The sequence below is a fragment of the Leptodactylus fuscus genome, chromosome 5 (genome assembly GCF_031893055.1).
Source record: "Leptodactylus fuscus isolate aLepFus1 chromosome 5, aLepFus1.hap2, whole genome shotgun sequence".
Lineage (NCBI taxonomy): Eukaryota > Metazoa > Chordata > Amphibia > Anura > Leptodactylidae > Leptodactylus > Leptodactylus fuscus.
The window spans coordinates 154,228,727-154,252,550 of NC_134269.1; the positions used below are offsets into that span (position 1 = coordinate 154,228,727).

At 39.9% G+C, this 23,824-nt stretch overlaps 1 protein-coding gene across 8 annotated transcripts in view; it reads left to right on the forward strand.

Annotated features, from left to right (window-relative positions):
- Nucleotides 1–23,824, forward strand: part of PPFIA2 (PPFI scaffold protein A2) — a 243,722-nt gene that overhangs the window by 68,394 nt on the left and 151,504 nt on the right. For 3 of the 8 annotated variants that reach the window (XM_075274522.1, XM_075274520.1, XM_075274521.1), the window contains exon 1: nt 4,739–5,293. The exons of the other annotated variants lie outside the window; for them this stretch is intronic. Coding sequence is in view for 2 of the 3 variants with exons in the window: in XM_075274520.1 (XP_075130621.1) it covers nt 5,213–5,293 (81 nt within the window). In the remaining variant the exon portion in view is untranslated. Of the gene's footprint in view, nt 1–4,738; nt 5,294–23,824 lie in introns of those variants that run through there. 8 annotated transcript variants of the gene reach the window in all.

Consider the following 23,824-nt stretch of genomic DNA (forward strand, 5'->3'; position numbering starts at 1 on the left):
CTTAGTTGTCTCTGACGTAGCACTCCACTTTGCGTTCAGGCACCAGATTCCTGACTTCTCTGATATGGCTATGATTCACCGTCACAGGAGGCTACACTTCACCGGACCTGTGTATATACCGTTTACTTTACTGCGAAAAGTGGGATATTCTTCTCCATCAGGGACATCATACATTCACTAGCTACATCATTGCAACAAAGGCCTCTGGGAAGATCGGGCATGATGTTAAAGGGAGCGCCCTCTATTGGGCTGCATGACTGAGGCACTGACTTCCTAATTACATCATGGATGACAAATTTTCATATTCTTTCCATGTTCCTTTGCACAGTAGAGCGCAAAATGGCTTAATAAGACTGCACACAATGGTGGTCTCTCCCAATGGAGTGACGATATCCCCCTAACCCTAGTTATTCAGAGACATTCTGCATGAAGTGCTTCTTGACCCAACAGCGTGTCTTCCATATCTTCCCTAGCTTCACTGTGACCTAACGTTCTTCACTCACATGTCAGTGTCGAAGCTGTCGCATTAAGGAACATTAACCATACCAAAGAGCTGCAGCAGGAACACTTCTTACAATGACATGATTGTAATAGACCTAACTGTAAAGGTATAATACTCCTGGAAACACTATTGCTGCACAGCACAATATAGCACGGCATAACATGTCTATAATAATGACATGGTCATTGTAACCAGATGGTATATCCACTGCAGTGAGATCAATGGTAACCCATAGCAATAATAAAGCAATTAACATTGCTACACAGTGCCATCTGTATAAAGCAGGTATTCTACTTGCAACGGGTTGATAGACCTAATTGTCAACCCTATCAGTCCCACTCCAGTCTGTTTTCTAGAATATGACTCCTTTATATGAAAGCTGTGACATGTGACATGCTTGATCGGTCCATGTATTACATATGAATGACTGTATATGTCAGGATGGTTAGAAGTAATGGGAGCACTGTTGGAAAACCAATGAGTATGAAAAGAACTTTGGAGGCATTGCTGATGACTACTGACTTATCTACATTAGGCAGTGTTATGACTGTATGAACACTATTTTTGCAGCTTAGCATAATAACTGTATTACCCTGTACATATAGATTTATACTGTGAGAATTACTACACCATGAGGCACCATGCTCTATTTCTTTTTTTCCATTGTAACATTTGACTAGCTGGCAGGTAGCACTACACATGCACAGTATACATACCATGGTGGTGACCCCAGATTGCCAGGGTGAGCAAACATGAACGTACATCAAATCCCTGGGCCGATTGGGTTTAAAAAAGAGTTGTTTTCATGAGAAAAGCCCTTTAGAGGTTTACAACAGTGATTCTATCTGCTTAAATGGTCAAATAAAAGTACAGTTAGCATGAAGTATCCCCTCCTTTTTCCCCTCCACCAAGAATTTTTCCCTCCTTGTTTGGATATATGATGTGAGTGGACTATATAGATACTCTATTTTAGGTACGTCTTTCTACTTTTTTGTTCTGAGAGTACTACTCAACTTTCCTGCAGCGTGGTGTGTAAAATCACAGATTGTATTTTTTAATACGAGTCCTTATAAGTATGTACTTTTAACTCAAGACCCTCAGTCCTTAACTCAGTACCTTTTTAATTGAAGTACCATGGTGTGAAAGCACTCTACGTGTGTTTCACCTGTAAGATCAAAATATTGCTCCAAAATCCACATGGAAGCTATATTCTGTCCTGATGCAGTTTTAATGTCGTTTTAACTACACCCAACCTGACCATCTGAATGCACCTTAAGTCTAAGGACCCACGTTGCGGAAATGCAGCTGTTTTTGTTGCAGATTTAGTTGCATTTTTTTTTGAGCCAAAGCCTGGAATGGCTACAAAAGAAATGGGAAATATATAGGAAATTCTTATACTTCTACCTTTTGCTCAATCCACTCCTGGCTTTGGCTCAAAAAACCACAGCAAAATCTGCAGCAAAAATAGCTACATTTCCGCAACGTGGGGCTTTAGTCTAAAGAGGTTTTCCCATCCCAAGGATCCTACCTGTACTGCTAGCCTTATGTAAATTCAAGAGTCTTCATTGTTTTAGAAATTCTGCTTCATTTATCTGCTATGTTAGATTATTTCTCCTATTGTTTACACAGCGTTGTTAAGGAACCCAGCCTGTTATCTAGTCTAAGGTCAGAAGTGACAAACTTCTCTTTGGAGGGATGGGGGGATGAATTCTCTGCATCAGGCTTGCTTTTAGAACTGTTATCTCCTGTTCTCCTGTCCAGGCAATCAGGCCAGTTATTTGCAGTTTGCTGAAATAGGCTCTGACAGTGTTCGTTATCTCTTATGTAGGCACAAAGATATCATTAAGTTTACTGCAAGTCCATCTTGGCAACATGTAATTTTTTTTTCTTCAAACCTGTATGATATAACACGCATTTACTGTACATATTATTTGGTGTGCATTATAGATCGCTAGTAATCGCTATAAATAATATCTCATGGTAAAGGCAATGTCTGGATCCACTGAGATACTTTACAGTGTCCTGTCCATCAAACAGTTAAAGCCTACCCACCAGCTTGTTGAAGAATACTGAAAGTGAGAAGAAGAGACAGCAGGCAAACTGGTGAGAGAGGGAGATCGAAAACCTCTTTCACTACTATTTTGTAGCTCACCTCTGCATGACTTTCTATAATATATTCTGCATTACTAGTGAGATGGAGGCCTGATTATGCCATATTTTATCAGATCCTGTATCACATGCACGTAGGTGTTTTTTCAATAGTTAGAAACAAGATGTTATGTTCCACGCTTTACAAAGTCTATTTTGTATCTTGAAAGACAGATTAGGAGTAAAAAAAGTAATTGTCCAATCCATTCTGTCAGTTTTAAAAGGGATTTCCAGCATATTGATATTCCTATTTGTATGTCAGATAATTAATATCAGATCAGTGGGGCCCAGCACTAGGGATACTCTCATAGTGGTAGTGTTACCCGATGTAAGATAACGGTTATACATGTATAAAAGGCATATACTGCTGTATTTAAAGGGAAACCGTCAGAAACAGCATCCACGAACTGCTGATAGAGCTACGTAGGTTCAGTTACATAAGTGATGTGTCTATACCGCTGAAAAAAAGAGAATATAAAGCAAGGAATTCTTAAAATGGTTGGTCTAAAAGAAATGACATAATTTATGCCGAATGTCATCCATAATAACTATTAGAGACCTTCATTTTCCTTTTACGTTATGTCCTGAGAGATGTGCATTTGTCTATTTTACAATTTCTAGTAAAAAGTGGTTGTGGCCCTGCATGAAACCGGGTCAAATGTGACAATTGTGCCCAATACAAAAGTTGCATTTCTAGGTGCACAACTCCTGTCCCTGGTGTAAACCTCTAAAAATTTGCATTATATATTTATTCGCCTTAAAAAAAGATGCAATACCACAGGATCTGCAGCAAACAATAAATCATGACAATATATTTACATCGGTTTTCAAAAAAACACCTTTTTTTTAACTTGCAATAAATTCATCAAGTATTTGATGAATTTGTCTCAACTTGCTCAGTTTTTTTTATTTTATTATTATTATTAGCCCTGGTTCACATCTGTGTTCGGTATTCCGTTCGAGCAGTCCCCATGCGGACTCCACGAACGGAACACCAAACACATTGACAAGTGGTGAGCAATGACAGCACACGGACCCCATAGGCTATCGTGTGGAGAGAAAAGTACTTCATGAACTACTTTTTTCTCCACATGTTTCCTGTGGACACTACGCAGAAAACACACAGGCCCCATTATAGCCTATGGGGTCCATGTGCTTTTATAAGCTCACCTCTTGTCAATGTGTTCGGTATATGCAGTATACAAGTGCAAATTCTTTATTCTTCATTACAGGTATAGGTATATTTACTGATGATGTCTAATTATCAGTGTCAATGGTCATGGGGCAGTCAGAAAATGCACCAAATCCATCATAGTGTTGCATTCTGTTACATAGACTTGCTGCATTTTGGATGCAAATTAGACTACTAGCGTAGTGTCGTGTAGATCACTGTTTTGTACCTAAAGACTGTCTCCTGCTGAGTAATAAATTTGGTCATTTTATTTATTTATTTTTTCATTTTATTTCACTTGACCCAGTTCTGTCTTTTTTTTACTAGACACTTTAGAAGTATGTATAACAAGGGGCGCACATCTGTTCCTTCTTGGCAGAAATCGATAATAAATTGATTTGTGCCAAAACTGTGTTTCCAGTCAAGGAAACTTACCCCACTGTACGCCCAACTAAAGTAGAATAAACCTCTCTAATGACTCGGCCAGGGAGCGAATTTCTGTTTGGATTGTTCTCCGAACTGTAAGCTTTTTTAAATATGCGTTTTACTGAACAAAATGTTCAACTCATCTAAATTAACAGAAAAAACGAAGACTTGCATTTATTTGCCAGAGTCTTCATTGCCAGCTGCCTGCTTAATGCCAGCCAGATCAATACACTATTATATTTGGCCATAAAGTTTTAGTAGCGATTAATAAAATATGCACACTCAGATCTGTTATTGCGACATTCTGGTAAATGAATTCTGGAATTTTAATTTCTTTTTTTTTCATAACTATATTTTCAAGCCTTTTGCGATAAGTACTGAAAATAAAATAGACTTATAGCAAGCAGAGAGTGTCCAAAGTGATATTAAGGAAGATTGCGGTGGCTTGTGCCCGGGCTGCAGTGACTGGGACTCTATTGGAATGAGTGTGTGTGTGTGGGGAAGGGTCCCCTGACTGTATTGCACTGAGCAGTCATGCTGTAAATGAAGCTGAGTGTTATTGGTTAGCCGGGATGCTTAGCATAATCACTTAGCTCGACTGGTGGTAATCACTGAGAACAGATGGGCAGGACCAAAGCATTGCCAGATTCTGTGGAAGCTTCATGTATTCTAGGGCTCTTCTTCTTCTCTTTTTCCCACAGCTGAGTCCCTATGTATCTTTATTTGCCGCCTTTCCAAGCCCCTGTAAGGCTCAAGTGAGAGCAGGGGCTACGAATGCTTTATGCCAGCTCAGATATGCCTGCATTGGGAGCTTTTAATGCTTCAGCAGCCTATATGAAGGGATGGGGCAGCTTTTATTTTGTACAGTAGCCTCTCGTAATGCATGAAAGGATTTATAAAGAAGCTTAACTCCCTTGCCTGCATCTGTATCATTTTGTGGATTGTATTGCCTTGTGGGATCAGAAATGATTTTCTCGGATATGAACACAGTTTCTGGTTCTCCTAAAGTGCATCCTCCGAATGGGACTAGGTATTACACTTTTCAGGTATGTAGATGAATACTGTAGGTGTGCGGTATAACTTCATCGTGCTTGTCCTTATTAATGTTTTCTATCATAGGATGACATACAGAATAGCGGTGGGTTTGTTCGCTTACAGGATAGGTGCTGTGCAACAGTCAATGCGATTAGTCATTCCATCAAATATATGGAAAGTGGCTTTCTGATTCTAATAGGTACAAGTTCACATCAGGAATCAGCCTCTTGCTGTTTATAATCAATTTTAACACTACCATTCCCTACTGATGTTTTGTCTATGTGCAGCAGGGGGCAGTACCACCCTTAAAAGCCAATGACCGCCTCAACAAGTTAATTAGCGACCCCTTACTAATGATCTTTGTTAGACCTGTATTGTCACTATTTCTGCATACTGAGCAAACGTGCAAAAATCCCTTAAATAGCTCTAATTTTATATAGCCAGCCACTGAATCCTGTTCTGAGTTACTGAATAAGCAGTTCTAAAAATAAACTGGAGAGCAAAAATGACTATTTTTGTTAAATTGCAGAAGTGTTCTCGCTGGTGCAAATTCTGTCGTCTGACGTTAGCACAGGGTGTAAAAATAACTATTGTATTTCGCTCCAACCTGGATTTCTGTTGTTGACGTGTTAAATATGTTAGTACTTCTCTAAAATACTGCGGTTTTATTGTACTTTAGATTATACCTGGCTAGGAGTCGAGTTAAATGTCAGCTGCCAACTTTACCTTAACATTTGATTAGCTACATTATGGCTGACAATGGAATAATGTCCCCTGAATAGTAGAGCGTACTATGCAATGCTGTGCACCTTGTATCCGTAGTATTTTTAGGCATGTATTGTGTGGTCGTGTAATAAAGTAGGGTTTGTAACAAATGGCCTTCATTTTCTAAGCACTGAGAATTCCATAGACAAACACTTTTAATATATTTGGTTTTAATTAACCAATTTCTCCTCGCTCCACTATTATCCCTGTGATCTACAACCCCATCCTGTGAATAATGCATTAGACAGACATTTCTTGGTACCATGGATAGCAGATAGTATATGTGAACTACAGTCCCCGTACTCACCATTATTACCTTAACTTATTACTTTACACCTTTTATATGGAAAATATTTAATGCACCTTAAATTATAGCTCCATCTTGGAGGTGGGCAGGTCATTATATTGTTTAATTATCTGCATATAATTCACAGACTGTATACTATGTAGTAATGACCCAGAAAGCTATAGGAAGAGAAAATTCCCTGATGCACATCAACAGGTTAATGATTTGTTTGCAACTGGGCTGGGTTACTAGAGATTCCTATGGTAGGTTCTCACATAATAATGCTACTGTACCTACGATAACAGAGGCTAGCCCCATGTAAAGCATATTAGTGATCTGTGTGTACCGTGATAACTCCACATATAACACTAGGGTCACACGAGCATTGCCTCTCTCTTCTTCTGGTCCATTAGAGGGCCAAGACAATGTGGAGGCGGAACGCTAAAATAGCAGTAAGACAGACTTTCACGGACCCTTATTGACTATAATGGGGTCTGTTAGGTGTCCAGTGGAGGAATAGTCCTCTGTGCAGCACTTTTTTCCCTGATGTTTTTCAGACGGATACTGTGTGAATGTAGCGTTACAGTGACATTAAAAGAAACTGTATTGTGATCCCAGTGCATCACTATTGACAGCAGTGCATAGGTGAACTAGAGAATATTTGTCCGTCTAAAGGTTCCAATGTCAAGAAACATGTTTTTTCTGTGGATGCACTGCGTTAGTGTCAGGCCATTCTGTATGTTAAAAAGCAGAGAAAATAATATCTATCTAACTAGATTATATATATATATATATATATATATATATATATATATATATATATATATATATATAGTAAAGCTGGATAATATCTATTATAGTAAAACAACAATCTTTTTATTTTTTCTTCATACTATGAATGTATATTTGTTTATCTCCGCTGTCTATACTACTCAGCACCTCATTGCTTAGCAACAAGCTCCGCTACAGCCGGTGACATGGCTAGACCTCCACACTCTTATGGCACCTATACTATATATCGAGTGCTATTCTGTGGTGCTCACATTGAAACATGTCACCAGCGCAGCACTCAGTCATTCATTTTCAGGCTAGTCCTTTATATTCAGTAGACAGGGGAGTTCACTAAAATTACATCCAACACCTTCAGATGTTAAGGTGGTGCTACAGAGTAGGAGGGTACTACAAGGATGCAGGAAGAAGAAAATATTTGGCTTTCCCCAGCTGCTTTGATCTAGTTTGGAATTGTAGTTCCCTAATATATTGGGCAGTGTTCCTCCAATTTGCTGATTTAGACACGCACCTTACACTTTAACATAGGTTTTAACCAAGAACTGTGTGACATACATGTGCATTACTTACTGACAGATTACAAATTCAATAATCTAGAATTTACTTCATCACTTCTAGTTCTAGATCAGGGGTCTGTTATCCTGTAGATGTCTCGAACTCCTGGGCCCAGTAAGCTGCAGATGACAAACTCAGGGGCCTTGGTTTAGATCATACACTTTGACTACAGGTTTTCACTGTGAAAGGCCCTTGCACAATCCATCAAAGTTATACTTTAACATGCTAATAGAACAAAATTATGTATTATCATGGAGTTTTCTTAGATGGTTTATAATTTTCAGTTTAAGTATTGTCTGCTTTTGTTATGGGCATCTGTATCAATTTCTTATGTTTTGTGACATGGTTAGTATGTAGAAGTAACTGATGGGACGTCTGGCTGCTACTTGTGAGGCTTGTACAGCTGCTTACAAGTGAATGTTCTGTTTCTTAGACAAACTTTTTTGTTTGGTAGAAATAGAAGAACTTAAAATGCCACACTATTTGATCTACAGAGTAAATGTTTATGCGGATATGAGCGGGTTCACATTTGCGCCCGGTCTCCGGTTTAGCCAATCCAGCCGGTTTCCGTCTTCTCCCCCACGAAACTGGACAGGAAATGGAAACTCTTGAATGGGTTTGCAGAGGTGACCGCCCATGTGCGTCTTCTGCCTGTCCGCAAGAAAACCATTTTCGGACATGCAGAACTTTGTGTCCAGTTAAAAAAAAAAAAAAAACGGTTTCCCCATGGACAGGTAAGTGAATGGGTTTGAAAGCCGCGTTTCTGTCTCTTGTCCAGTATCGCGGGGCAGAAGACAGAAACCATCCGTATTGGCAAAACCGGAGATCGGGTGCAGATGTGAACCCACCCTATAGTGTATGGCAAGGATTACTAGGGTAAAGGCATGGACACATTTGGTGCTTAGGCAGGGAAGTTTATTATTTATTCTACAGACATTTCTACTTTTAGTGTATAATAGGAGAAATATTCCAGATACAACACATAATGGTGGTCACTATTTTCCTGTCATAATAATAATTCCCATATAACACGTGTGGTGTCTCCATCCTGGTTACAGAGCCCCATTCACTATCACAGTGGAGCATCATAGTCATAGTGCACTACAACTACACGTCTAACAAATTGTTGTGTAATTGAGTTACCTAGTGTCTAGTTTCACATTATCACACATTATCCTAGTGGTGGCAGAGGGGATGCCTCTATCTATATGAGGTACAGCGGTAGCAGTTGCTACTGGGCCTTTGACCCTGAGGGAACTGCCAAGGTCCCCCTGACTCATAAAATAGATCACTATTCTAAAGGGCACAAAGTAGAAAGGGGTGCATTGGGGTGTAGGAGCTTCAGGTTACACTTCTGGTCGCACCCTCCACTGGGCAGAGCCATGTCCAAGAGTGAAATCTATGCCAGTTGATGGTTAATGTAGATTTCCAGTATAATTTATGCCAGTTTTCCATCTCTACTTGCCCTTGCCACATCCCTTTTTGGCAAAAATGGAGCAGGTGGTGCAAACCTTTTTACGCCGGAAATGTGTTTTAAAATACTATTAGATCTGCCCCTTTAACTTCAACTAGAGTCATACTGATATGGATCTGGAAAGCAGAGATCTGAGATACTTTATGCATTTTGAATGTTCGCCTTTGATGTCAGAAACAAGAAGTCACAGGGGAATTTTTGTTTCCTGACTAACAAAATGGTAGCTTTGTAGATGAAGAAACATTTCACTCCTTCAAGAGAACCTGTCACATGGAAAACGCTGTTCAGTTTGTTATTAAGTGGGCAGATTGATGTATAGGTTTGTGGGGAAAGATTCTGTATATCGTAATTTGTCATTTAGCCATTGAAATCTGTGCTTTTTCTCTGTTAAGAAGTCTAGGGGGTGGTCCAGTCAGTGATTGACAGCCTCCCCTCTACGACTGTGCATACAGAGATAGCTGTCAATCATTGATAGGACTGCTCCCTAGACTTCTCAACATAGAGAGAGTAAAGGATGATAAATTACACAAATTATACATCAATCGGTTTAGTTACTTCTACTCTGTATCATTTCAACTGCAGATTGGACAGCATTTTTCATGTGACGGGTTCCCTTTAACCCAGTAGAGTTGCCTGCTTGATTCATTTGTAAAGCAAATTCACTAGTGAGCATATTGCTTTCTTCATGTCACAGAACAACTAATGAAGCTTTCTACTTTAAAGATCCTATATATCTTAGCATTTATCTCTTTATCTTAGTAGCTGTGTAAATCCGCATTCACACAGGGTTTTTTGGTCAGGATTTTGATGCGGAATCCGTGTCAAAATCCGGCTCAAAAAAACGCCTCTCATTGAATTCAATGGGTTCCTTTTTCTGCGAGCAGTTTGTTCCTGCTCGAAGTAAAAAGAAGCAACATGCCCTTTCTTGATGCGGATTCTATGGCGCGCACCTCCCGTCTGACTAGGCCCATTCATTTGGGCCTAATCCGGAGCTGAATGCCGTAACAGGAAGTCGGTGCACTGTATGCTCTGCACTGGCATCCAGTCGTGGCTAGCCGTTTTTTGGACCGGGTTCTGAAGAGGCCTCTGCGTCAAAATCCGTTCCAAAAAACGCCCTGTGTGAACCCGGCTTACAAGTATTACAAGTTTTATATAGATGGTTTCTTAAAGGAGGTTTCAAACATTGGTGGCTTATTCTAAGGACTATATCGAGAAACCTGCCAATGAAGATCTAGTAGCCCAGTACACATGAGAGCGGCTGTGCTGGTTACTGCAACTCGGCCCCTTCAAGAGAATAGGAATGAGTGTGGTTGCTGAGTACTTCTGCTCTCCAGGGATGGGATTGTCCCACCCCTTTAACAGCTAAATAAAGCTTCTAAATTTTTGAAGTCAGAACATTTTGCATTATTCACTATTTGATCTTGACTCTGTAAAGTGATAAAGCTTGTTTGACCCTGTTTGTATTTTAGCTGTATCAGTACAAGCACATTATCTCATATTCATTACCTGATAGCAGCCATAAAATGTAAGCTACATGGACGTTTATTATGTATTCCCCAATGCATTATAGATATCGCCATTAGTTAGGACATGTCTGTAATCTGAAGATAAAAGCTTAACAAACTGTGACAGCGGAATATTTCATGAGCCCTTCAGTAGGACACCAGACGTACTGTGAACATATTAAAACAATCTTTATTCTATAAAGCAAATATCTAAACCTTTGAGATCATTGACCTGAAGGGATATTTTTGAATCAAAGCTTGGAAGTCTCTATATGATCAGTGTGGCAAACAGTTAACAGGGTTGACTCGAAAAGACATCTGTTTTATTAAAGAACCTTCCTGGTTGTCTTCTGATCACTACAGGTCCAGCTTCTGAAATCCTTGGTAGTATCATTTATATTTAGAAGGTAATTTATAACCCACACTCTATTTCCCTGGCAGTGACAAACTAAATGAAGTTTAACATGACCCTTCTGACATCCTTAAGAGTTACATGCACATATGCATATTGTGTGTGAGGTTTATGCACTGATCTATAATGTACAGAATGGAGCATTGGACGTTCCATCGAGAGAGCCACGACCTGCACACTCTGTTGTGTGCATTAGAGCTAGACATGCATTAGAGTTCTGCACAGAGAACTACAGCATGTCACTTTACTTTGTGAATTTTCACTTAGGTTTTCACTCCTTTCAATGTGAATGGTAATATCTGCTTTGGACAGTTAAACGTTAATGCAGATGCACCACAGACTCCATCGCTCCATGTGCAGGTACTCCTCTATTGTATATGGACAGCTGCTATCTTTTTGAGAAGTCAAATTTTAACGTTCAAAAATGTAACATTTTGTACAATTATTTAATGTTGCATGAGGGAGACCTACAGAGATAGAAGAGGTAACCTGAACTTCTGCAATTGGTTAAACTGTTGCAGAATTAATTCTGCTACATCTGCTGTATCTTGAAGAGAAATTGGTGTATCTGGTTATATTTCACATGGTAGTTGATTTATTCATCCTCTTTAATGGTAGCTCAGAGTTCTCAGTTGTACATTGAAGCCGCATTCCATGGCTGTGTGATGTCCGTTTTTTTAACACATGTCACATGGCAGCATTCAATTCAGTGTCAGTGAATAGGGGCTATTCACATGTCTGTTATTTTGACAGTCTGCTGTTATGGGCTGGATCCATGAAAACGGGTGCTCCTCGGGTGCAAGACGGCCGCTTCACCACATTCATAGGAATGTGTGTACTACTAATATGCCGATGAAGTGTCTTGTTATTTGCAGCTTTCTGCACTTCATTAGCATTGAATGACTTTCGTCTGTTAATTATCCAAGTGCAGTAGTTGAGTGCTTGTTGGAAGCTTCATGGTTGTTCATGGGTTTGGGACAGTTGGCCCTACAACCAGCCAACTACAGTTCATTTCTAAAGATGAGCGAGTAGTATTCGATCGAGTAGGTATTCGAACGAATACTACGGTATTCGAAATACTCGTACCCTATCGAATACTACTCACTATTTGCAGTAAAGATTCGATTCAAAACCAGCGTTGATTGGCCGAATGCTATACACTGTATAGCATTCGGCCAATCAATGCTGGTCAATGCATTCCTATGAGAAAAAGTCAGCTCCCGAATAAACCTCAAGCTGCCAGCTCTCCTGACTAGCAAAGATGAGCCTGCTGCAGAACCAGCGTTGATTGGCCGAATGCTATACAGTGTATAGCATTCGGCCAATCAATGCTGGTTCTGCAGGACGAGTAATGGCCGGTTCACATTAGTGCTTGCCTCCCGTCCGGAAGGAGTCTGCAGGAGGACACCCCCGAATGGAATACTAGCGCAACTGCAAGCGCTGGACAGTTAAGCACACAGACCCCCATAGCATATAATGGGCTCCGTGTGCTTGCCACGCACTGCCCGCATGAATCATTCATGCGGGCAGTGTGCTGCAACTGGCAAAAATGCAAAGGTAAATTCCTCTGACTGTGTTACTTTCTTAGTTTTTTTGGCTGGGTTCTAACGTTGTAGTGACCTCATTTACGCAAAACCCAACTGTCACATTTTTGCCGATAAAATCAAAGTATTACTGTTAGTAACAGTATGAAGGTAATACTATTAAGCCACTATTAAGTGGTTAAACAGGACTGAATTGCTAGTTTTTAAAATGTTCTAAATGTGACTATCGATAAATCTGGAACACATTTTTTAATTCAGACTCCATCAAAACTTACTTTAAAAATTCCCCTCATGATAAATCTTCCCGTGTGTGTGTCCCTGTATGGTGTCTGGGGTATTACAGAAAATTTTTTCCTTAGAAGAAATGTGTTTGAAACTGAAAGATCTCTGTAATATCCAGAATTCAAAAAAGAAGAATAACTCAGAATGCCTCAGTATGAACCTAAAGTCATATGAGGTTACAGTCTCTTCGTACTGTATTACAGCTCCTGTACAACTAGGCCATAAAATGTCATAAACCCCTACAGTATTAGCACTTTTAAAATAGTATGGTTTTATATGCCATTGTTGTCACATATTATGCTGCAACATTGTCTTAGATCAAGATAAATTTAAAGGGGTTTTCCAGAAATAGGCCAAAAATTAGAGAATGCAGAGTATTTGCCCTTTATATTTACCAACACTTTCTTTGTGCCCCTAGGGGTCTGATTGTGGACAAAAATGGCCAACATCTTGGATTGGTTTCCTGCTGGAGGGAAGGGAGTCAGAGCAAAGTCATCTGTCAGGGAAGAGCTTAACAAAGTGGTTTCTGTTCAGGGTGTGTATTAGTCTGACAAGATTTCTTGGAGAGTGACCATGGCTTCACTAACATCAGAAGATGGTGGAGGAGCTGAGAGGTTGTGCCACTTCAGCACCTTCTGTTCTGCTCTCCAACTCGTGACTAATACTTAAAGGTATAAATTGAAAAACTCCCTGGGGGTGGTGTAAAATTAAAGAAATGATACTAACCCATCCCTGATCCTCAACTCAAGTGGTCCGTCTCCCATTGTCTCAGGTCCACGGATTGCCGATGCTAGGAGGGCAGAGGGTAGGACAAGTGCTCTGGCAAATCACTGGCCTCAGCAGTAACATGTTAGGTACCAATAACATCACTGTTGATACAGTACAGGTACCTTATGTGACCACTGAGGTCAGTTATTGGTTACAGTGGTCACCTTAACCCCTTCACTTCCTTCCTTGGCAGTCTGTGGACTGGAATGAATGGGTGATGTTCTGAAAGACGAAGGTACGCGAGTTTTTTTGTTTGTTTGTTTTAGATATGACACCCATAGCCTCTAGTGAGTTTTAAATTCACTCCAGATCATTTTAGGCTAATGCACCACATTGTGGAAAAACAGCAAAGTCAGGAGTATCTTGAAAAGGAATGGGAAATATAAAGGATACTCTTAGGAGTGGATTTAACAGAAGGGAAACCTCTGTCTTTGGCTCAAAAACAGCACCAAAAAATGCTGTGTGTGGTTGTATCTGAGCTGATATTACTCCCCTCCCCCACCTCCTCCTTCCAAGTTTCTTGCCTTCCTTCCACTCTGTTATTTCTCCAGTTATTTCTGGTTTTTGTTCAACTATCTATTATGTTGGTTCTCTTACTATTGGGTCCACTGATAGCCCGGATGGATTCTGACGATAGTTAGCACTGGAATGCTTGGACCTTTTTCTTGGGTCAGAAAGAAGGTTCATTGGAAACACAGGTTGTTATGATGTCTAGCTATTGCTCTGCCCTGCTACATATGCTTATATTTGTGCTGCAACACTGAAAAATTTCAGTAAAACTTTTATGAACTGGCTTGTGCAAACTGGAAAATGTGTTGCTCACACCATACGTTATTTCATGGATAACATTTTCACAGGAAAAAAACTTTGCCATTGGCCATAGCATTCACATAACACTATCAGAAGGCCACCGTTGGACACTATGGGCATTTTGTCTTCCATGTATGGGCAGCTCTAGCCTTAGATCTTTTCTCTGTGCCTATTGTTGACTCTTTTTTCCGCACCAGTTGCATTTCTACATGGATTTTGAACAGTTTGCACTACTTTCTCACTTCAGTGTCAGTGAAAGCAATTGATCGTAAAGAAGATTTGAGAATGTGAAATCTCAGCATGTGAAATGTTAAATTCAACCTTGACATTTCATACCCAGCAATCACACTAGCAGATATATATGTTATCGTATTCCGTATATGTTACCTCTGTGGCTGATACTACTGCTATTTGTAGACTACCACTGCCCCTTTATGCCTATGGGAAAAATAGTGGTCAAAAACCTTTCCCTAGATCTTAGTAGTATTTATCAAAATATCTCACAGCATGTTTAGACCTCTATGTAATATGGTTTATGTTACATAATGGATTGTGAATTGTATGAGTAGGGGAACATTGCCAGCAATAAACAATGTATTTATAGTTCATTTTAGCACTTTGAGCCATGTATAGATAGGTCCTTTTTGCTCTTTGTGGAGATAAATAAGGGCACTGGCAAAATGTCCTGTATTGCTTATCTGAGTTCAGTAGTTTTTAACTAATAAATAAAGTAACTTGTTGATTCTGTCGTATGTTTTTACCATGACGTGTCTTGGGAGTACATATCTGGGGTTTATATTATTAAATACATTAGTTTTAGAAACAATGACTTATTTACTTTCCTGTGTCTTTTACTATCACTTCTATGTTCTATACCTCTATTTTTGTAGATCTCTTCCATAGAACAAAAATAATTAGGCTTAAAGCATGGCCTCATGTTCTGTTTTACACTCGCTGCAAAGTACACACTGTGGAAAAATACACACAGTGGATTTGTCATGAGTTCCAAAACCGGCACAGTTTTGGAGATCACAGCATGTTAATTAAACCTATGGACACAGTAGTGGTTTCCCTAAGGGTATTATGGAAGCAGGTTTCCTCTGAGGACTTTCTGTGCTTTGCCGTCCCATTTTTTCCCAGAGCGCTTTTTTGCTGCGGCCCACTATGTGGGGCCTTAGCCAAAATGCTTATTTTCATGCAAACCTTTTTAGGCTATTTTAGGATGAGTAGGGGTTTCAAGTGTGACTTGATTTAGGATTCAGATATTGGAAGATATTCGGTTCCAGAAGAGTTCAGCTGATGCGGAATCCGCCTCAGAATTTGGCTCCAAAAAATGCCTCCCTTTCACTTCAATGGGAGCCGTTTACTTCTTTTTTCCACTCGCGGAAAAAAGAGGCGCGTTGCCCTATCTTGACGTGGATTCCACGGCTGAATCCGCTGCGGTGTCCACGGCGCGACCCTCCCTCCCAACTAGGCCCATTCATTTGGGCCTAATCTGGAGCGGAATGCTGCGACTGGATACCAGTGCACGGCACCAGCATCCAGTCGCGGCTAGCCATTTTTTGGACCGTATTCTGAGGTCCAAAAAAAAAACCCCTGTGTGAACTCAGCTTTCCACCTTCTAAGAGGTCGTTCACATCACCTATTTGATCATTAGCTTAAGTTTTCAGTGTAATAGATTCAAAAACTGATGCTAAAAAATTATGAAAATGGATGGAAACTCAAGAGTCATAGAATTAATGTTAAATAAGAAAGGAATCCGTTTCATGCTTTTGTGTCCCAAAAAGGACAATCTGATTTAACATTGACTTTGACCCTATATAAATGGATCAATGTTTTCATATCTGTAAAACTGACCAGTTAAACTTATGATTACACCGCTATGTGAACAGTCTCTTAGACCTTCTCTGCCCTTCATTGATTTCCTGTATCGGTCTTTCAGCTGAAGGTTGGGACAAGTATGTGTGTCTCAGCGTTATTCTATGGCTGCAATATTTGGAGGTGTTACATGAATGTGATTCTGTCATATGGAGGTTAAGGATTTAGGTAATCAAAGAGTGACAGATAATACTAAACCACAGGTGTGCAGAGCCGTATTTAGCAGCATATGACATTTATCTGATTTCCTGACATTTCGTAGATAACCTAGCCCTATTATTTCAAGAATGTGCATGTCATATATTAACAAGGTTTAGAATTCTGACAATATCACATCTATAATTAGGTGGCAGTCTTCAGTGGAGCTGCATCTCATCACTGGAACAAGTCTCCGAGCTCCGTCCCTTGTGTATATTTCATCAAAGCAATTAAAATACAGCACTTCTTTTTTAGAAAATGTTATGCAAAATGAGTAAATGCAATATGACAGTCTAGGCTGACTCACAATAAGCGCTCTCCTTCTGAAACAAAGAAAAACTAATGTGCATAATTACTTAAAGCTATTTCTGACATATTGCTCTTTCTCTTTTCTATGCTGAAAATGCAAGGATATCCGAGACATGCCAATGTGTGTTTATATGGCAGAGAAATATATAGCCTAGTAAAAAGCTAAAATACTGTGAGTGTGATGTCTCTTTCAAATGCATGTCAGGAAGATCACAACACTTTAAATATGTGCTCATAGATGTGCGGTATTATATACTGCTATAAAGCTGACAGTGCACTGAATTCAGCGGTATAGGCCCAGCAATGATACGGGGCTGTAAGGCCCCCCTTCTGATAGTGGAGATATATCGTGCTGATATCTCCAGCATCAGGGCTCATAACGGGAAGGACGACAGTGAACTGAATTCAGCTCTGTTGGCTTTCTAGCGGTATATATTAGAGCTCATCTATAAGGACGTGAAAGGTCCTCTTTAAAGGGGTATTCCAACGTCGCATACTCACCAGTCTTCGTTGCTGTAAAATCTTCTGTCTTCCTGCTTTGTTGCGTCATTGGTGGGTGGGGTTACATATGCAAAGCCAGCGGCGAGATGCCGCTGGCCCTGCGTGCACCCGGCATCCGCCTCTCTCTATTACAGCGGATGCAAGGTCTGTATTCGTATTGTGGAGGCTAGACTGGTCTCACCATCTATGAGCGTGCACGCAGGGCCAGCGGCATCTCGCCGCTGGCTTTGCATATGTGAATACAGATCCGGCATCCGCTGTAATAGAGAGGTGGATGCCGGGGAGTGTTAGACGTGTAGAATATTAAGTCAGCATCACAGTTACATTGGTCAGACTCCCCTAAATGTAAAGCAATTTTCCTCATGGAAATGTATGCCTCTGTTGCCAAGATATTCATTTATTCACAATATGTAAATGAGCAGTCTCGATCACTGAGGGCGGGTTTGTTTCTCTAAACTGCTACACCCCAGATCACCCTGCTTTCCTTATCCCTTGCTTTACTGACCGGACCAGGGATCTATGCTAAAATGTAACCTAAGGGCCCCTTCACACGGAGTTTACGCTCCGTGTATTCTGTTCATTTTACACGTGTAAAAATACACGTGTAAAATGTAGTTAGCCATTGAGTTCATTGAGTGCGTCTTTTTGCGCACGTCTTTTTACACGTGTGCAGACGCGCGCGCAAAAAGACGCGCGTTATACGAACATGCCATTGAACTCAATGGCTAACTACATTTTACATGTGTATTTTTACACGTGTAAAATGAACAGAATGAGCGGGCGTATACAGAATACACAGAGCGTAAACTCCGCGTGAAGGGGCCCTAAGGCCTCCTACACATGACCATGGTTTTTACTCTCCGCAAATACTGATCTGCAATCCGCGTAAAACTTATCAGTGTTATCCGTAATTACAGATACATAAAAAGACTTGTCTACACTTGTCTGAATACGGAAATGCAGACAAAAATAGGACATACTTCATAATTTGCAGTCCTTGTATACGGCGCAGACACACGGCAGCAAAAAACGCAGTTGTGTGTGGGCCATAGAAATGCATGTGTCCGTACTTTGATTTGTAATTCTGAATCAACAGTACGGTCGTGTGCAGGAGGCCTTAGGTTGGGTTTATACAGTCCTGTTTTGCTGAAGACACATGTTACTATACAAGTCATGTGTATGGTAATGGGTAATTGCCATTAAATGGGAAGCCTTTGGTTTGCTGGTTGTTAGTACACAGGTGACATGCATAGTAACATGTGCAATTGAAAACTCGCATGCAGTTCTTCAGTAAAAAAGCATTGTGTAAACCCAGACTAATTGTGCTTCCATTTAGATGCTGGTTGGTTGGCCGGCTGTGAGCTACTTATATGTGTATAAAGGTGCTATTATACATGCTGTTTTTACTTACATTAATGTATGTGCTGCTTTTTTCTTCACCAATGAAAACAATGAAAAATACAAAACTTATTCCCATATCTGCAAAATTCTTCCTACACATGAGCTAAAAAGTAATGATCGCCTAAACACCTATACGCAGAATTTATCTATACGTGCCATAAGTGGGCTGTATGACTAATGTAATACTGGCTGCTAGAGGGTGGATGTTTTATATTCCTATCACAAGTTTTTTTTGTTCAGCTCGCAAAATGCCTTGCTTTACTGTTCTGCTCTGAAAATATGAAAACTTTAGTAGAGGTTGAAGGATCCTTTTGAACTTGGTGGATTCCAATTTTAAGCTAAAGCCCCATATTGCGAAATGCAGCTAAAAAAGCTGTGAAAAAATGCTGGAAAAGTGTGTGTTTTTTTTTTAATTTTTGCTGCATTTTCCTCTGCGTTTTTATCTTCCCCCTATTAAATCTATGGTGAACCATTTGTGATTCTATATGTTAATCGCAAGTCGTAAAAATTTTTTTTTTTTTATATATATATATATATATTTGGCCGGAGAAGATGAAAAAACTTACTCATCTGTCCTCGGTGCTCCATTGCCTCCCTGCTCAGTCCAATCCTGCTGCTTTGGCGTTTTCTTATAGCAGAAGTCTTACTGGCTGTGACTACCCCAGGTCCCCTTCCTTAGGCCACTGATTGGTCTCAGTGTTCACGTGGCCTAAGGAAAGGGGGCACCATATGTAGTGGCCTCAGCTGTCACAGCAGGACTTGACTGTACTGGGAGTCTCTGGGGACAGGTATGTTTTGGTTGTTTTTTTTTTTTTTGGTTATTTTTTTTTTCACCTCCCATGGCCTAATTGAAAAAAAAAATCCTGGACAACCCCTTTTACACTCTGCATGTCTTATGATAAATTCAATAGATGCATATACTTATTCATAACTCTCTTTTAGAGCTACTACACATCACTAGTTCTAATAGAGATGGTTACACTTGTGATGTGGCATGACTTTATCTTTAACCCCCCAACCCCACCAAAAAAAAAAAAGAAAAAAGAAAAAAAAAAAAGAAAAAGCATTGAATTCAAGCTCAGGAAGATCTTCCTGATAATAACAAGTACTTGCATATTAATGCCTTCCTGATTAGTTTCAGTATTTTCTGAAGATGGGCGACTGTCAAAGCACTTCTAAAGTAGATTAATACCTAGTGAAAAAGCACAAATACTCTTAAAAGCTTCAGACATTCTGCTGAAAGGCGTCATTTGTACAAGCTACTTAAACCATTCTGTGGAGGAATATGTATCATGGTACTTATTACTTGTGTTAAGCTTCATATGTAACTTTGGAAGGAGCAATATACAGTTCATCCTTATTCACTTAACATAATGACACTTAGCGATATATTACTCTTGGAAATAAATTGTAAGTGTGCGCTGTGTGTCTTGTAATTCAAGTTATGTTCTGCCTTAAAGGGAGTCTACCACCTCCCTTAAACTGTATTCATCTACTACCACAGCGTTACAGGGCACATTACAGCAATAAATAAGTTACCTTTGTTATGCATGACACTTCAGATTTTGGGGGAAAACAACTTTGAAAATGAGACAGTTGGTGCAATGGGGGTGGGGCTCCAGCCTTAGGAGCACTGCTCTTGCTACTCAAATAGGTGATATCATAGCAGTAGAAGGATTAACTCCCACTGCACAGAGTTACTCAGGCAGGAGATAGCCTGGATCTGTGTATCAGATGTACACTGTAACATGAGTGACAGTTGAGTATGCTTGTAATAGTAGTAATTATTGTCTGTATCAGTAAGGCCATATGAGGCAGGCCGAGCATACAGTGCATCATTGTGCACCATCTTGGATTTCTTCTTACATGAGCAGGTGAAATAAAAAGAAGAGGCGGCTTCAACTATCAAGAAAGAGGCAGGTCCAGGCCAATGACGTGGGGGTGCTCGGAGCATAGTGGGATCGCCCCCTGTGCTCCCTGAACACTTATTTGTATAAGAAGAAACCAGCCTACAATATCCTTTCTAAAGGCTGCATAAAGATAGGTTTAGTTAAAATTTAAAAATGCCATTGATAGACTCCCTTTAAGATACTTTACTTCTTTATGCCTAGTCATTTTGCTGCCATGTTTAAGCTACCATAATGTTGTTACATTTTATATTATTTATAAACTTAGAATTTGAATTATATACAGACAACATAGTTACATAATAGCTTGAAAAGAGTCATATTATCATCAGATCCTTCCTTTTTCAGGCTCCATATACGTGGCCATATCAGCTATCAGTATAGGTCTCATCACTTGGGTATGCCACCAAGTGAAGGTCCAGGAAAAAACATTAAGGGTCATTTTACATGGACATTTTGTAGGAAAATCCCAACAGGATTTCCACCAATTCCATAGATACAAATACTGAACCAAATTGTGTAGGTTTTATTGCAAATGTTGCAATTGCTTGTGGTTTCCCACAGATATCACCCTATGGTATGTGGTCAAAATCTGTAGTAACAGAAATTGAGATGAGAAGCAGCAGATATATTATTTGTACTGTAAATCTATTTGCCCTGCTGATTTTTAACCCCAAACCAAACTAAAATAAATTGGACTCCAGATTAGACCCCCTAAAATAGATTCAGACCTTAAACCCAAAATAGATACATAAATAGATATAGATAGCTGGAAAACAGTTCTGTAACAGCATTCGGATATCAGGGGACAGTTTATCTCCCCAGATTGCATGGCAAAATCCCATCTCCAATATAAAGGATCCTTTTTCTTATACTTAAGAAGGGCTCATGTGTGGGTCGATACATGGTGTGATGCTGTTGTCTAAATAAAAGAAGACTTTTTTTTCCATCAAAGTGACGTGTTGCTGACGGATTTGGTTCTTTAATAGATAGATAGATGATAGATAGATAGATAGATAGATAGATAGATAGATAGATAAAGAGCTTTACTATGACTGTGACAAGTAACCTCAGACAGAGCAGTTCATACCAAAGAAGGTACTATACTATTTTGAAGATACTGCTCTGTGACACATTACCTCTGCACTGCTAAGGCCCATTGCACAGTCACACAGAAGGACTTGTGGGGAAACGTAGTAGAGCTGACAGCACAGGAAAGAAGACGTGCACAGAAAGAATAGCTTGTCTGAGTGCTTGCATAGAGCTTTACTGGTTCTGTGACTGACTTCATTAGAAGCTCCCTGGCAGTACCCTCGGTACTTTTGTTCTCATGTGCAAAGTGAATATGTCTCATTGTCTTTTATGACAGCAGGTCTGTTGGATCCGGTGTTGGTGGATTGCGGTTCACTAACATAGACTAAAGTTGAATAGTTGTGACCTGACCTCTGTTTAAATTGGACAGATTGTTGGATCAATAGTCTAAAATGTTTAGAGGATTCCTCCACTATTGTAGCACAGTGTATTTCTAGAGTTATGTGGTCACTTATTGATCAGTGCAACTCTGCTGCCGTTGCATTCTATGAAGAGAGTAACTCTACCATTCCAATAACCTCATATACACTATGGACATTTAAGAAACAGCAAATAGAAACAATGTTGTTGGCAAAATAAAGTTCATTTTGATCTGCGTTGCGGATCTATAAAATATTCTACATATTAGTTTACTTTTATATTGCAGATATTTTTTTTCCATTGAAAGTTTTAGCAAACAATGTACAGAAAAAAGCATAGCAAATGGAGGCAATTTCTATAACTGTTGGGGATGGGGGACGGATCAGGGGGAGAGGGGGAGAAGGCAGGGGATAAGCACATGGGGATAAGGTAAAGACGGAGAGGAGAGCAGCAAAGGTAAATGGTTCTGTTCTGATGCAGTAGAATACAGAACAAAATATGCTGTGTCAATTTTAACAATGGGGGAAGAGGGCACCTCAGAAATGGAGAAATAAGAGGCATCAAAGGGGAGGAACAACAAGGTGTACATGTGAATGTGAGAGATAGGAAAAAAGAAACATAGATAAAAGCAGAGGAAAGTAGGGTATAAGAAGAAAATCATAAGTGGGGGTAAATATGGAAGTCTGGAAGGTGGCAGAGTATTAGAAGGTATTCCAGGGCATCCAAGTTTTCTGGTGAGCACTGTCATCTGATTTAAGTACCGTGACCAGGTCTAACATACGTCTTATAGATAGGAACTCTTGAAGCCAGTTGGCGATAGATGGAGGGAAAATAGATTTACACAACATAGGTATGATGGTACAAAAATAGTGTTGTAATGGTTAACTCACCATACGGCTCTGGAAGGCTTCGGAGTGTGAGATCCTGACTTTGGGACTTGCAAAGTTTTGTAGATCATAAGAAAGGAGAGATAGGATTCTTCCACACCCGGCTTCCTTAAAACTTAGCTTTTATTCCATTTCCAAGTTAAAAAATACAGGATACAGTGCAAAAGAAAGAAAGAAGATATATGTATCTTCTTTCTTTCTTTTGCACTGTATTCTGCATTTTTTAACTTGGAAATGGAATAAAAGCTAAGTTTTATGGAAGCCGGGTGTGGAAGATACCTATTTCTCCTTTCTTATAGGTATGACTGACCTGATCACTGCCAAAAGAAAATCAATTAGTTTATGGGTATGTTTATGGATTTTGCTTCGAAAGATAGAGGGAAGAGAGATTGGGTCATTCCTCAACACCTGTGAAAGTGTGGACAATTTTACAAACTTTGTGCCGGAAAATGGTTTAAGCAGGGGCAGTTCCACCAGACGTATAGCAGCGTACTGCAGTCAGAGATACTCCAGCATAGATGTGGGATAAAGGGAAAAATTTCATGAAGGAATGAAGGGACTCTGTACCAGTGGGTCAAGATATCATAGTCTCCTCGGCTTTGCAAGAGATAAAAAATTTGTGACTGCTCCAGACGTATGGCTTTCTGCTTTTCAAAGACAACCCCAAAGTCTCTCTCTCCCATCCCGCAGTAAATGATGGAAGTGGTTCATCCTTATTGTTGAAATGTAGGCTTTATATAAGCAAGATAGGGCAGGGTGCTATAGGGAAATCTATACAGAGGCGTTAGGATGTATGCAACAGCCTATGGAGGTAACACA